The following is a 15,977-nucleotide window of genomic DNA, read 5'->3' as shown; positions in this document are numbered from 1 at the left end:
AGGTCTTGTACAAGGGCTAGGCTACTGTATGTTCTGTGACAAACCCCCATCCCAACCTTCCAGATTCAGTCTAACACTCCAGCAGTCAGTCCAGTTCTCAAGGCCACCTTGAGATACACAAACACACACACACACACACACACACACACACACACACACACACACACACACACACACACACACACACACACACACACACACACACACACACAGCCTTCATGGTTCTGATGACATCATGTGTGCTGTTTTCTTCTTTTTTTTCAGTTCTTGGTGCATATATTTTGATGTGGACCTGAGATCTAAAGTGTTCTTTTGAGAAAACTGCACAAGGGGCCGTGAGCAGGAAATGTTCAGAGATTACGTGCTTGGCTCTCCGGCACAGTTCCAGGTTACTGAGCTGGGCTGCTGTGCATGAAACTTTGACGAACAGAATAACTAATCTGTTTGTAAGAGCAAAAAGACTCCTAATTTTCCTTTATGAAAACAGGTCTCATGTCTGACAGTTTATGTACAAATGAACCGATTCAGTTAAATAAGGTATCACTTCACATTACAATCCATTTGACCCAGTAGGAGAGAGCTGGCAGGGTTTATGTGAAGCGTGTGTGTCCTCTTTATCATTTGTCTTTTCTGGAAGTCAGAACAGGATGCCTGTGCAGTTGTCTGCTCAACCAGGCCGTACAGATTACTACAGCCGGAGGGAAACTAACTGTGTAAAAGCAGTTTCTGGAGTAATAGAGTTGTAATTTGTTCTCTTCATTTAGACATTGTAACACACTCTACTATTGTCGTTGTTATATTAAAATGTCAGTGAAAATAGAGAAAGAGTATTTGATGTCATAGTAGATTAATATTAAATCTAATGTAAACTATGCTTGTAATAATTCTATTAGTGCACGACCACAGGGTGCAACAAGAGTAATGTCCACATCCACAGTTTTGTGCCTGTGTTTACATTTACATTTACAGCTTGTGTCAGACACTTTTATCTAGCGACTTACAGTTACCAGTAAACATTATGCACTTCAACTGAACTTGATTATAAAACTCCAAGTAGGTAAGAATGACAAGCTTTCAACTCCCTTCCCCCAGATGTTATAGAGATTCCCATTTGATTACAGGTTAGATATATTTGTTGAGGGAGGTTTTGAAGATGACATGTACACTAAAGGTTTTTGCTGTCCTATGTGTCCCTTTTCTTGAGATCCTATTCTAGCAGCTTTGATAACTAGATAGTTGATGTAATTTTCTTTGTTCTACAAACAAATCACTTTTGTTTTTCAACCAAGAAGTAAAGAACAAGCAAATGATAAAAAGGTAGGAACATAGTGAGAAAACATGAGAAAGGCAGCTGCCTTAAAGTTTGGTGGCTCCAGAACTTAATCCTGTTAACTGTTTGAGTGCTTTTCCAGGGAAAAATTTTTCTCCCGGTTTGTTAGTATTCCAGGCTAGTCTTTTAATGCAAAACACAGTACATCTTGTGCAAAGCTATACCCATCTACATATATTTACAATTCGCATTCATTACAATTGATAAAGTTCTCTATGCCAAAGAAACTAGGAAAGCCTATGGGGATGTTTTATATGCAAAGCACTGGGAAGACGTGTAGTTTCATATGCTAATGTGAATGGTAAATGAGGTCTTGGGGGTAAATGAATGTGTTTTGTAATGGTAAAAGGGGAATAGGAAGGTGGGACAAAAGTGTCTGGTAAGCTGCTGACTCACTGAAAGATAATGCAACCATTCCAAGGCTGAAAGTTGGGGAGCACCTCATTGCCATTTCACAGTTAAGCTTCTTGCACACTTTGAGCAAAGGAAAAACTGGAACATTTTTTCAGTCTGTGAACAAGTCGTAGCCATATGTACATATGCGCAGCACTTCATGTAATGCAACCCCGAACTGTTGCCAGTTAAATGTTACTGAGCAATAAGCACAAAATAAAGAAATAAACAATAAATAAACCCAAAATGGGTTTTAGTAACACCAAATAAGTTCTTCCATGTGGTCAATGTATTACCAATAAACATCCACTTTCTTGGATAGTCAGTCAATCTCTCTCATTTCTCCTCTCATCTCCCACTTCATTACCTGCCCACACACACACTAGTGGAAACCAAGTGAGATGTCTTACTCCATTTACTATGTTAGAAACTTAGTGCTGAGGGGATTACCAGCCTACGTCAGTGCACATTGCTACTAATGGTCCAAATACATGTCCAAACTGACTGTAATTTAACACTATTGCAGTTGATTCCAGGGAGCTCTAATACCTAAATGCCATGGTGATAAAGCCATTCACTTTTAGGAGTAGCACTTAGGAATACAGGTTTAATGTTTTAAATATCAGGCAAAAAAGACTCACTAACTCTCCAACTCACTAAAACCTCATGACCAGTGATCCAAGACGAACTCGGGATCAGTGCGCCTGCACAAATCGCCCTGTGACTGTTTCAACATGCTCTCAGGCTCTAAGAACATTTAATGGGATTCCACAGAATAAAGTGACCTCATTGTAAACATCGCAGTATGTGCTGGAGGGGTCATCACTAATTTCTAGGGTTTTAACTGTAATCACAACAACCATAAGCATAGACCAGGATCTATATAACTATATCTATATAATTATATCTATATAACACTAATTTCAGATTACCAGTTTGTATTCAAGATGGGTATTATTGTAATACATTTAGACAGAATTTTCTAATGACCAGTAGAACTGGTCAATATTGTATTCCATTTCCTCTCACTGAAGTAGACTAGAATAGAGATTAGGGCTAGAGGTTAAAGGTTAGAGGACAGAGATTAGAGATTATAGGATAGAGGTTAGAATAAATATCTGTACTGGATTAAAAGCCTTTGTTCTGCAGTACTCAGTACTCTCCAGTGCTCTACTTCTCTTATTGTGCATTTTCTTTTGCATAAGTCATTCTGGACTTGCTTAAAAAGCCACAATCAGAAATTAGTAGAGCTGTTTTGAAGTACATTGAATCTAGAAAAACGATTCCTCTAGATGATCCCTTTTCCAACAACTCTGGAGGAGTGGATTTAATTAAACCAGTCATTAACCATTAATCTTTGTTTTTTGTTGTTCAATTAAGGGGTGGGGGGTAGGGGGGTGGGGGTGGATGACCTGGGAGGTTGCAACCAAATTGTGCTGCTGCTTTCTGGATAAATTTCAGGGATATGGTGGCACTTACGTGTGCCAGTCCATGGTACCTAGTGTCTTCATCTCCAGGAGGCCAGAATCAAATTGAACAATGTTTTTGGCAGTTAAAACACTGTTTAACCAGCACAATTGTTTTTTGGTAAAATAAGTAAAGGTCAAGTTATAGGAAGGTTACAGGTAGTGAGATTATGGAAACACTTCCCATTCTAACCCTAGCCTGAAACATTACAACACCTCTCATTAAATTCCCTAGTGACAAAATATCAAGACCAAGAAAATATCAAGACTCAAAAGAACTCCCAACAACAATCACAATTTTTCAGTTATTCACCCTCTGCTACAAAAGTACTGGGCTTTTTGGTGATATGACAACAGTTGTTTGAGTACTGGTCTCTGGCCTAAGTGATATCACTTTGCTGCAAAACACAGAGTCAAAACATCAAAACAACCAACCGAGACATGGTAGAGGGTAAAATAAGGTTGTTTAAGGAACCAAGAGTTAAAGCAAGTAGTTCTGTTTCATTGTGCAAGCTGTAAATTTACTTGACATCTCAGTAGAAGATGGGGCCGGCTTGCATTGAAAGTCTGGGCTTGTAAGCCAAAATCTAGTCCCTGACTTTTAAAAGGCTTTGTTTTCCCCTTTCGTAACACGAGCACAGAACCTCCTAGAAGGGATAAATATGTTTAGACCTCCCTTAGACATTGAGAAAAGATGTTAAGACATTTAAAATCTTCAGGCAGCTTCCTTGAACTGATCATTCTATGGTTGTATTCTTGGCTACTGGGGTTGCTTCATATTGAAGTGTCTTTATATTAGTCTACATTTATCCAGTAAGTTACATGCAAAAGTTGTTTGTTTAGCTTAGTCAGAGATGGCGTATTACCCTAAATTACTCATCTTTCATCTACCTTCGAAAAATATAGTGTTAAAAAAGTGTAAAATCAAACAAAAGGGTTAGACTGAGTGTGTTACACAAGTTTTAAATTCAGGACCTCAGATGCTGTCACTTATGTTGTCAGTCAGCTCCTCCCGTGCTAACCACCCTTTTATAAGACAGAGTCAATGGCAACCATGTTTGAAATGTAAGAATGTGCCTTGGCTCAGATGAGAAAAAGGCTGTTTGTGTTGAGCTATTGGACAAATCCATCTCTGTACAATGTCTATTCAGCCCATAGCCATATCTCTGTCCAGTGAAATCAGACACACGGTGGAAAACAGGTTTCCTCACAAGAGCAGTACCTGAATATGACCGTTATTTCACACGAGGGGACAAAAATGTGATCTGAAAATATGTTAGGCACTGTGTTATGGCACGTCAGAGTTAATTATAGCTGTAGTACCACTCATCACCAGTAGGTGACAGTAGTGATAATATGTGATAAGTGCATACAGAAGGCTTCTAGAACAATGATAGCAAATGAAATATGTTCACGTCTGAAAAAGATTTAATACATTTGTAAACAACATTGGAATCTTCAGCTCGTTTGATATCATGTGGGTGCATAAGTCAGCACATGCAAAGAAATATGCAGCACATGCAAAGAGTAAGTGACAGCATGTAGTATTCACACTTTCAGCATCTCAGATGCTGGCACAGCAAGTGGTGAAGCTGACACTAAAAGAGACCGGCAGTCACTGTAAGACAGAGAGACTTTGTTAGCTGATGCCGTTTACCTCGATGTGAAAGTCCTGTGCCAGATCACACACCTCTGAGATAACAGTGCTACTTTGCAAACATTTTGGTAAATCCAGTCATTCTGTTAACTCATTATTAACCTCTGAAAAGAAGTTTTTTTTTTGTTTGTTTGTTTTTTGGAAAAGAGTCAAAAATGAGAATTAATCCCAAAGATTAAGATTTTAGAAAAGGAATGAAATGAGATTTCACTATATGTGCTAGTGTGGGTGCAGCAAGTGCTTGGGTGACTTTAAGACGGCTTATGGGACAGCTTACCCCATTCACAAACACACTGCTGGGTTTGTGTTCAGGCCAAGCCGCATTCACGTTTTGAATATGTCAGTGATCAGCATAACCTCATCTACATGGAAGTCACCATACCTCACTGTTTTAGACAGCTGTATATAAATAAGTTTAAATAGGTCTGCTTTACATGCTGTTATACATTGCACTCCAAATGTAACACAGTGAAATTTGGACACTCTGCACTCATGTTACATTTGAAATAAAATGACTATGAGGTTAAAGTGCAGATGTTTAAAAGCGTACTGGGTGAAGTCCTTGCTTTTTTAAATTTTAGTTCACACATTTCAGAGCACCATAGTTACAAGAACAAGTAAACACCAGCTTCAACAAAACTCTCACATCCAGAACATGGTCACAAATCCTGTGCTGTTGATGTCTGCCTGAATCAGGCACCCATACGCCTTAGCAGATGCTGTCTCCGCCTCCGCTGGTTCTCGACACTTCCCCAGATGCTGGTTCCGCCCCTGCTGGTGCTTCATGAGTACTGTAATGCGGCCACTTTCAGTTGGTTCATTTGGTTCCTATTGTTTTCAAGTGGAATTTATGCTCTGTGGGTTTCAAGGCAGCTGAGTGACTTTGATTTGCTAATCAGAACAGTCTGATATTTGGGCTTGAAAACTTCATACTTGATTTATTTGCATGTCTCAGGTCATTGTCCTGCTCCAAGGTGATATAGAAACACACCTAGTGTTGGTTTGTGAGATAAAGATTAGTCCTAAACCGAGGCTAAAAAGTCCAAGTAGTGTTGCATCTTTGGAAGTTCAACAGTTTGAGAATGGTGCTCATAACACCACAATCATGGGTTTGATTCCCAGGGAGCATACATACTCTCATAGTGATAAAAACATGTGTGTTACTCTGGAAAATAACAGCTGTCAAATTGTGTAAACATGACTCACCATTAGTATTAAAGTTTATACCAAGGCAATGATTAATCCATGTGCAGAAAACTGACCCCTAAAGTTTTTAATTGATTTACCCCAGTTGTTCAGCCTTGTGATATCCTGCTATAATGGACTGCTAAGAGACAGTATGTTTCAAGACTGATCAGACCTCAGAAAGATTAATGGTAGTGTTTCTTACACCTGGCCATTGGAGTGTCACACAAGAAACAGGTCTCCATGGAAAGCAGCAATTATAAAAAGACTCCATAAACCAAGAAGATTTAGCTTGTTAGCCTTCTAATGACAAAATGCTGAGTGTAACATGGTCAGCATGTTTGAGCTAGAAACGTACTTACCACACGAAGTGCAATGTGAGCGAAGGAGCACATCACTGGGGAGGGGAAGGAGAAGCCTGGGACGCCAAACAGGTATCCGCTTCAACATGAGAGAAAGGACTGACCTTTCTCAGTCGCTAATTGTAAAGGCGGGAAGACTATACTGTGTGTGTGAGAGAGTGGTGCAGAGTGTGTTCATTGTCTGAAACAACACTATACACCCATTGCCTTCTTTCTATATTCCACTTGGGCAGTGATGTGAGACAAAAGCACTGTAACATTAGGTTATACAGTGTAAAAAGTTATATTATAATGGATTAAAGAGGGGTCATGGAAGTGAGGATTCAAAAGTAAACACTGGTGTTGTTTTTAAGGTAACAAAACGATATATACCTTTGCAATTTTTGTTTTCATTACTTTACTAAATAGAAAATCTAATTAATATTATTGTCATTATTATTACTATTATGTTGCTGTTTTTATGAAAACACTTTCATAGAGTATAATTTAGTGCAGATGGGCACGCACACACACACACACACACACACACACACACACACACACACACACACACACACACACACACACAGGTAGCAGGTAAAGAATCAGCAGAATGAAGGGACACAGTGCCTTTGCTTGAAGTTTATTTTTGACATACGATATAAAGAAATAAATGTTTAAGAATAACACCTTTTGATTTCGATATTTGAAAATGATATTCAATAACGTTAAATACTGTGTGTATAAAAAGTGATCACTGACAAAAATAGTAGAAACACTTTTGATTTAAACACTGACTGTGTTGAGAGCAAAGCTTTAGCAGGGCTTTAGCTTTTTTATTTTAAATTCTTTTCATTCTAATCTAAAAGCTATGGCTAATCTGAATACACTGTGTTCAGGTAGCCAGCACCAGTGAAGAGTATTGTCAAGTCTGAGATTCAGATAAATACCTACCATGAAAATATGAAATATTGCCTACTGTAACTGTTGTGTCACAATTTGGTTTCCTGTCAGGAAGAAGTCACATCACTCAAAGAATTGGAGCCAGGTAACTGTGACCCTGGAAAGCCTCTGGATGGTCCCAAGAACTGTGACTTTAGGATGACTTTGGTCATGCCAAATAGACTCTTTGATGATTTCGACTGACTTCATTATGAGGCCTGACTGAAAGGTTTACTCCCTTGTGTTAAACATGCTCTGTGACGATACAGAGAATTGTCCTTGAGACTGCAGTAACTGTGCTGAACAACATTTCCACAGCGAACAAATAACCACAAAATCAAAAACAGTTGGGTAAGTACAGTACATGACAAAAGAACCAGATCTAATTTGTGGTTATTGAATTAAAACAAAACAAAACAAAAAGATGCCACTGAATACAGCATTATTTCTTTTCCTCATATTTCACTGCATTGGCATTAGTATTTAACTCCTGGCTCCTCCCTGTGTCTACCTCGTGGGTTATTTTATGGGCGAAGGGGTCTCGTTCTCTTTTTGGAGGTGCCGACGGGCTTGCTGCGTTTGCGGGAGCTGGCAATGCGTGTCTTTGTTGCGCGCTGCACCGGAGCCGCTTTCACAACCTCCTTGGACTCCAAACTCTCATTCTCTGAGAAGGAAAGGTTCACCAGTCACAGCAGCAATTTTGTTTATTCGCATACATTTCTAAACAAAGGTATTAAAGGAATAAGCTCTATGCAGTTAAACAATTTATTCATGAAATTTGATCCTATGTTGTATTTGAGCATTTTAGCTTTGGAGAATTAATTTAATCACTTCTCATCTGAACCAATAAGAGTTTGTGTTTCAATCTGAAAGAGGTAATTTACCATCTTGCTCTTCAGTGCTGGATTTAGTGCCATCTACAAAATAACAACAACAACAACAATAATAAGTTTAATTTATATAGTGCCTTTCTAATGGTCATTTTACAACAGCAATACAGGAGAGATTTTTTATCCTTCAATAGAGACTTCAAAAAAGCTTGACATTTGGATGTAATAAAAAGAAACTCGATGTAATAAAAAGAAAAAAGCTAGTGCTATGTTAATAACAGAGATCTGAGTACAGACCCATAGAATAGACTTTCTCTGCTTCCTTTCATTTCAAGATGGATTGTATATACTGCATGAGTGAAATCTTAATTTTTCTGACTTGGACTCATTTGTCCCTCACTGTCCTCCTGTCCTCCTTTCATGTTGTGTGGAAAATATATTTCATAACTTCTACAGTGTTTTAAGCACTGAGACTTCTCCTAGTTCAAGTAATTGTGTGAAGAGTGATGTCTCACCAGCAGTTGTCACATCATTGACCTGAGGACCTTAGAAGAAACAGTGAAGAGGAATGTTAGACAGAAAGATGTTAGATGGGGGATGTTGGACAGGGAGATGTTGGATCTCTATTTAGAACATGTTTATTTGTTCACTCACCATATAATGTCAAGCTATAACTTACCATTAGCCTGGGCTGCTTCTACACTTGTGCTGCCTGCATCTTTATTCCACGAAACACAAGATATGACGTTATTATTAAATTAGACAATTCCTGAATGTATTTAATATTAATTTGCCAAATTACATTTGAATACCGAATTCTGTATCTAGTTTTGCTAGTTTCATAGTATCTGCTTAAACAGTGCATGTCTGAACCCCCTCATCCTCACCTACACTGGTTCTATCCTGATACTGTGCTTCTGTCAAAGCAAATGTTAAACTGATGATATTTTGTGGTCTCGAAATCCAATCTTATAAGGCATAATAACTTCAACAACTATCAGGATTAATTTTTTATTCTAAAATAACTAAGCAAAGATTTGCCATCTCTTAGGGATCTTTCATGCTGTGCGAGCTGCAGGAAAACCAATACACCAGTGATGCTGTAACTATAAACATAATAGCAAGATGTCTCAAGAAAACAGAAGAATGATAAAATCAGTTAGGGGAAACTTTAAAAATGCCCTGCCACACATTGGCAACTGTTTCACAGATATTGCATTTCTGTTAGCTTGAGCCATTGTCAGCGAGCACAGAGAGTATGTAGAGTCTATTACTCCCACTTGATGGAGCCTTGCTACTGGACTATTTCAGGAACTGACCACAGTATATAAGACACACACACACAGGAATGAGAATACCTGTATCTATCAAATGTTTATATCTCAAATTATGTCTAGAGCTTAAAGAATTCATCAGGTGTATTTAATTTGTGTCAATTAACAGCTTGATACCATCTAACTATATTGTTGTAAGTTTATTGAAGTTGCTGTGTGTTGCAACAACTATATGAAGTTTTAGACTTTTTCCTTTCTGGAATGATCTTTCAAAAACATCTCATCTTTACCTATCCTGAAGCAATCCATGCTATCTCATCTTTACCTATCACAAAGCAAGCAATGCTCCCTTCAGTCAGTGCTTGTACACATCATACACAGTCTTGCAGAGAAGCCACCATGCTGAAAAACCTCAGCACCTTGAGAAGCATCAGATCAACCTGTGCAGGACTGAGATCAGACAACTACACAGAGTGATCCGCCGAACTCACTGTTGGGCCAGTGAGGCAAGACACATACAAACACACAAACACACACACACACACACACACAACCACCACCACTATCACAACCACTACAGAGTGATCCGACAAACTCACCGTTGGGCTGATGAGGCGAGACAGAGTTCATGCTCTCTGTGAAGATAATCATAAAGGACATAACTGAGATTCAACCACATAAACTCCCTGTAGATCAAGAGATGATTTGACATGCTCACGGTGGGGTTGTATACTCACCTGTAGGAGCCTCATCAGAGATGGAGTCCTGATCTGAGGGAACATGAGAACTCAGAAGACTACTCTCATTTGCAGCATTGAAAATATATTGTAAATATGTACATTTTTACATTTCTGTTGAGCACCTGTCATTTCTAATATGAAACTGAAGATGATGTGAAATATTTTGGTAAATTATTAAACATACCTGTGGACATGGCTTGGGGGCCTACATTAACTAGCAAGAAAAAAACATCAATTACATCAATGAACTAACCCACCCAGTTAAGACCTTTCTATTCTGATTTTAAAATGTAGATAAATACTAAAACAATACTTATATATTATATTAATAAAACTGGAATTAAAACCAACCATTTAATCATTAAAATTTCTCATTAGGCCTTAAAAATGTCAGGACAGATTATGTTGTTTGAAACCATTTTCGATCATTTACTAATATTTCATTTCTAACTTGGTACAACACCACTGGCAGCTGCAGAAACTAACAGTCTAACAGGTTTTGAAGTTAAACTAGTTGGTTACACCATGTTAACCTTATTCGATAATCTGTGGCAACCACAACCTATGTTAAAGTGTTTTTATTGAGAAACTTGTCTACCTGCATCACGGTCTGCTTCCACAAACAGCACTGCCAATGTGCAGAAGATCAGGATATTCCTGGAGTATTGAAATGGAATGCAGTTATGATTTGGAGATTATAAATTAGAACCATTATATAGCCATAACCATTATAGAATTAGGAGGGTATATGTCTCATAAAATATAAGACTGAAACTGTCTTGTGATGTATTTTGTAAAGCTCCCCAGGCTGTGATCCCTAGAAGTGTAGCTGCGTTGAGAATGCAAGCCCCCAATGCAGGACATGAACATGACACACTACTCTTCTGGCATGAGAGAAAATTTCCATTAGTCTGAAATTCTCAGACCTGATTTTTCCAGCCTCCTATGGAGTTAATTGGTGTGTTAAATAATATTATAGTAATTCTTATTAAAATCAAAATAAATATCAGCTTTATCATAGGGCATTTAGTTGGTGAGCTGAAAGAGTCATTAGAACTGACCAAGCAACACTATTTTCATTTTTACAACTTCCACTGAAGATTCATCAGTATGTTTTGTCAAACTTTTTGTAATGAAGACATAATTAATTTATTTAATCAAATCACTCCATGAATTATTTATATTGTATTATTAGGTCTGAGACCTATATGAGACCTAATACAATTATGTAGTTGTATGACTAAGGTAATGTGTCCTAACTTAAACCGGACACAGAATTCTAAGTGTCAAAAAGTAAACCAGTCAAAAATCAAACCACATGTTGACCTCATGAAGTGAAAATCACCCAGAAACATAAACCTCTCATCATATGTGCACATTGCTGACTGTTTATTCTACATAATATGACAGGAGAAATAAGAACATGTAAAGATAATATAGGGATGTTTCTTACCTGGTCAGCATGTCTGGAGGTCAGTGTCTGGATCCTGCTGTACACTGTACAAGACTTAATATTGCACATTCACTACTACTGAAGATTCATAAGTTGTCTGGGCTTTTATACGCACAACCCATGGGGAAGATGGGAGGGGTTGAGCCCTTATTTTGATGGGAGGGGGCAGCTTCATCTTGGATTACATTAATTGCGTGGGTTAATGTAAGGATTCCCTTTCCTTCTTACATTCTCCTTAAAAGATTCTCTATTACCCCTCCCTCAAAGGAAAATCTTTACCTCACAGTAACATTTTTGTTACCTGTCCCTTATTTAATATTAAACCACTATTCCTCTTCACAAAATCCTCCCCCCATCCAAACCCCCCTGTGTAAGGGGGTTTCAGCTGTGGAAAATCCAGCCTCTACGCTATGCTAACCAAGGTAATGTTTAGTGATGGTGCCAAGGACCAAGGTCATGGCAGCCTGTTCTGAACTGATTGCTGAAGTTAATGACGACAAGCTTTGAACAGTCGACTGACCCTCCTGGTCCACTGTGAATGCTCCCAGTCTCCCATGAGGCCCAGGTAGTTTCCTCTGCTTCATGCCTGAGTTAAAACACACTTAACGGGGGGATTCCCCAGGCCACAGAGGGCAGGTGTTTTTGGAGAGAAAGACTAACCTAATTAGTCTGTCAAGCAAGAGCAAATTGGCACTGGATAAGTAGAAGTTTTACTCTTTAAGAAGGTTGGTGTTGGGGAAATGGCACTTGTTTTTGCCTCTTGTTGACCAATTGCCAAAGATAAGGTTCCAAGTCACCAATGGAGGCATTAGGAAAAAGTAGAGCATTTATGATAAGTGCTACCTATCTTTAAGATTTATTTATATGAGAGACACTGACCTTTGGTCAGGTTAAAGGAGCATTCCTTAAAAAAATTCATAATGTGATGTGAATACGGTAACAGGAATGTTTGCCATGCATTTTCTAGCATGACAACACTAGCTAGCAGTAAATTATATAATCAGGTTTGGTAACTTAAGGATGGAGAATTATTTTACTTCTTCATGAAAACACATACTGTGTTATGGATTCTGTGAGGAATGATTTGTAAGTAAATTTTCATATAAATGGCAGATTGTATTTGTTCATTAGGAGTAAATTTAGGGTTCTGAAGTATGATTATTTGCACTTGAACCAGACAACAACTACAATACCTAATGACAAACCACTGTTTTGTTTTGTTTTTTCATATGAAACGTGCTCTTTATTTGCTTCAGAAATAAGCAACCAATAAGAAGGAGCCATCACACTGAGGCTAAAAGGTCAAGAAAGGTCAACAAATAGTCCTCAGTTCAAGCAGGATTGGCAAGCATGATCTTTTTGGGAAAACTATGGAAATTCCATACATGCAGAATAGATGTGGCTCTTTCCATGGACTCATGCATCTAAGACTAATACCCTTTTACGTCTCTGCCGGGATCTCATCCATCCTGGTCATTCGATCTGTATGTTTTTTGTTTTTTTTTGCCTTTTATCAGACCGAATGAATGCCAGTGTAAGTGAATGGGCCGTTTCCAGACAAGACAGGAAGTCGACCCATCTGGGTTTTACGTTTCCTGGATTTGTATGGGTGCCTGTAGCAAAATGGAACAGGCCCCTCTCGAGCAGAACAGAGGTTAGAGTGGTGATAATGGGAGAAAGTGGTCCTCTGTATTAAAGTTACACCTCACACGTCCTGCGCTCTGGTATTTAGGACTGGCCTGGTCCTCTCTCAAAGGAGCTCTCTGTCTGCACACTAAAAGGATTTCTCTCTTTAACTGTAGAAGGATAATTAACCTCACTAGCTCACATCATGACCACTTAGCTGTCTTTTAATGGTGCACATTGGTGAGGGAAGTCTTTGAAAATTGGTAAGGTCATATTTACATGTGTATGTGAGGGAGCCCTGGAGCACTTGGAACCCCCAAATTTCAATATAGAACATGTTTCATGAATGTCAATCTGTATCATGAGTCACGAATTTCAATCTAGTGCATGTTTCACGAATTTCATGCTAGAGAACATTTCATGAATGCCAATCTAGTGTTTAATGAATTTCAAGCTAAAGAATATCTCATAAACTTCAATTTAGAGCATGTGTCATGCATTTCAATTTAGAGTATGTTTCATGAATGGGGCATGCTTCACAAATTACAATCTAGAGTATATTTCACAAATTTCAGTCTACAACATACTTCAAGAATGACAATCTATTGTATGTTTCATGGATCAGAATAATAGGATATCGGAATTATATCAAACATGATTGTATTATAATGAATAATCTAAAGTACTAGGCATTAGGGACTCACCCTATATTAGACTCAGTCCACCCCCATCCCCCCTTGATTCTGGTCATAGTTGTATTGCAATTGTAATTGTATTGTAATTTGTGCTTAACATAAATATTGAGATTCAGAGGAATGGCCTTAAAGTCCGCCTACTTCAGTCTACATTATATGTGACTACCATTTTCAGTTATGTGGAATCTTTTGTCTTCTCTGAATCACCATTGGATCATATAGGAGCCAACTTAATAAATGAAGTATCATAATTTAGAGCCAATCTCCACTGCCTTCCATCATCATGAAAAATTACACTCTATTGACCAACACATACCAGACAGGATTTATTAAAAAGCTGATAATGCTGGATGGCTTTTTTAATATAGATAAAGTGTCACATGAGGAGTATCTGTTGCTTGCACTCTGAGAAAAATAATCTGTAGGCAATTACTCTACACTCTACATCCTACTAAGTTATTTAGTGGTGGGCTTACTTAGCATCAATAAAAGAGAATGATCAGAGAAATATTAAAAACTAAAACAAATAAACATTTCATGAATATTAGAGAGAACTCTGAATTTTGGTAAACTTAGACTGATGTAAAACTATTACTTTTTTATAACATTTTTCAACTGAAGTCTGTGGTTGACCAGATATCAGACCAACAGCACAGTAGACACTGTGTTACACCAGTAGCAGCGTGTATCTAATATATTTTACAAGCTGGTTTTCTGGAACAAAGATGATGCTATCGTTCATTTATGGATCTAATATGTTCAATATGTGTACTGATTTTGACAAATGTCAGTTGAATAACAATCTACCAAATCTGTTTTAAGCTATAGAATGTGGCATTATTTTAAAATTATTAAATAATACTAGATTAATTAATTAAATAATACTTAAATACTTGAACTTAAAGAAAATTACATTTTAAACTGCGTCAGTCTAGGACTGTGGAAATAGTCTACATTTTATGAATTGCTATTTATTAAAAAATTGAAATAACATAACTGCATCTTTATGGTCCTTCAGAGGAACCTTTGAAGAACCTTCGGAGGAATCTTCAGAGGAATCATCATGAGGTGAGCCATTACCTATAACACATGGCTTGCAAAGACTTCCACTCAAATCACTCAATATCTGTACATGTAATGTCATTTCTAATGTTTTATCAATAGCATAACTCATTTTGCACCAAGAATGCAGTGAAAATATTGGACCTATTCTATTATTTCTTTCTCCCTGGGCTCTAAAGCACCACCAAGAGGACAGTAACAACACTCATTAAAAAGAAAGTGGTTGGGGTCATAGGCATAATTTATGATAGGAACATGTCCACACCACTGTATGAAATGGAAGATTCTGTTCCACCCACCTTTTGTATAGCATATAACAATCCAAACAATCTGTGAATATGTATTATGTTAATGGAATAAGTAGAAAACATTCATATTTTTTCACACAATGCTGGGATAATAAATGATGCACCACTGACATTTTGTGCAATGAAACAAAATATTTTTAAAATAAAAATAAATAGAAACTTTCTGATACTTCTTATTTTTCCTCATTGGCTCTTGACAAATGCAACCATAAAACCTATCGTGAACATCTTTCTTTCAGTCCCAGTTCTGATTTCTTTTCAGTAAACATGTGTAATAAAGCACTTGCTTTATTAAAGGGAACTACAATTTGAGGGACACTACATTTAGTACAACACCCCATTCTTGTCCCCAGCACTTATTAAAACAACATTACATCCATAATTGGGCTTCCAAACAACCTTGAGGTATTTTGACACCATCCGACATCGATCTCAAGGTTTCTGTCTTAGGTGACAGGTTACTTGTCTGCCACTGTGAAAACAACATGCTGAGTAGCTTATTCTTTGAAATACATAAGTTCTGCCAAAAGATTAGAGAAATGCAGTCTCAATACAAACGAAGTCTCACTAAGAACTTGATTAAAGAAGGCCAAGATGGCACACACACACACACACACACACAAACAAATCTTAGAAGGTTCAGGTGCATATTGCAGCCTTTTGTGGTACTAGCCA

General features: G+C 37.7%; 1 protein-coding gene across 2 annotated transcripts; it reads right to left on the bottom strand.

Moving 5' to 3' along the window:
• Positions 1-7,055: 7,055 nt before the first annotated feature.
• On the bottom strand, positions 7,056-11,683 carry si:ch211-133n4.6 (uncharacterized protein LOC797776 homolog). 2 transcript variants are annotated; one of them, XM_035529403.1, is made up of 9 exons: positions 11,612-11,683; positions 10,757-10,815; positions 10,343-10,372; positions 10,156-10,188; positions 10,018-10,080; positions 8,824-8,862; positions 8,660-8,689; positions 8,199-8,231; positions 7,056-7,978 (listed from the first exon to the last, which is right to left on the bottom strand). In XM_035529403.1, exons 1-9 carry the CDS (start codon positions 11,620-11,622, stop codon positions 7,839-7,841), a joined length of 438 nt encoding a protein of 145 aa, XP_035385296.1. In that variant the 5' UTR covers positions 11,623-11,683; the 3' UTR covers positions 7,056-7,838. The 2 variants fall into 2 exon arrangements, with proteins under 2 accessions (XP_035385296.1, XP_035385297.1); XM_035529404.1 differs by having other exon boundaries at positions 10,018-10,053.
• Between the last annotated feature and the right edge of the window lie 4,294 nt (positions 11,684-15,977).

This window comes from Electrophorus electricus, chromosome 8, assembly GCF_013358815.1.
Source record: "Electrophorus electricus isolate fEleEle1 chromosome 8, fEleEle1.pri, whole genome shotgun sequence".
Classification (NCBI taxonomy): domain Eukaryota; kingdom Metazoa; phylum Chordata; class Actinopteri; order Gymnotiformes; family Gymnotidae; genus Electrophorus; species Electrophorus electricus.
The sequence above is the reverse complement of the archived record's forward strand: the minus strand, read 5'-3'. Positions and strand labels throughout refer to the sequence as shown.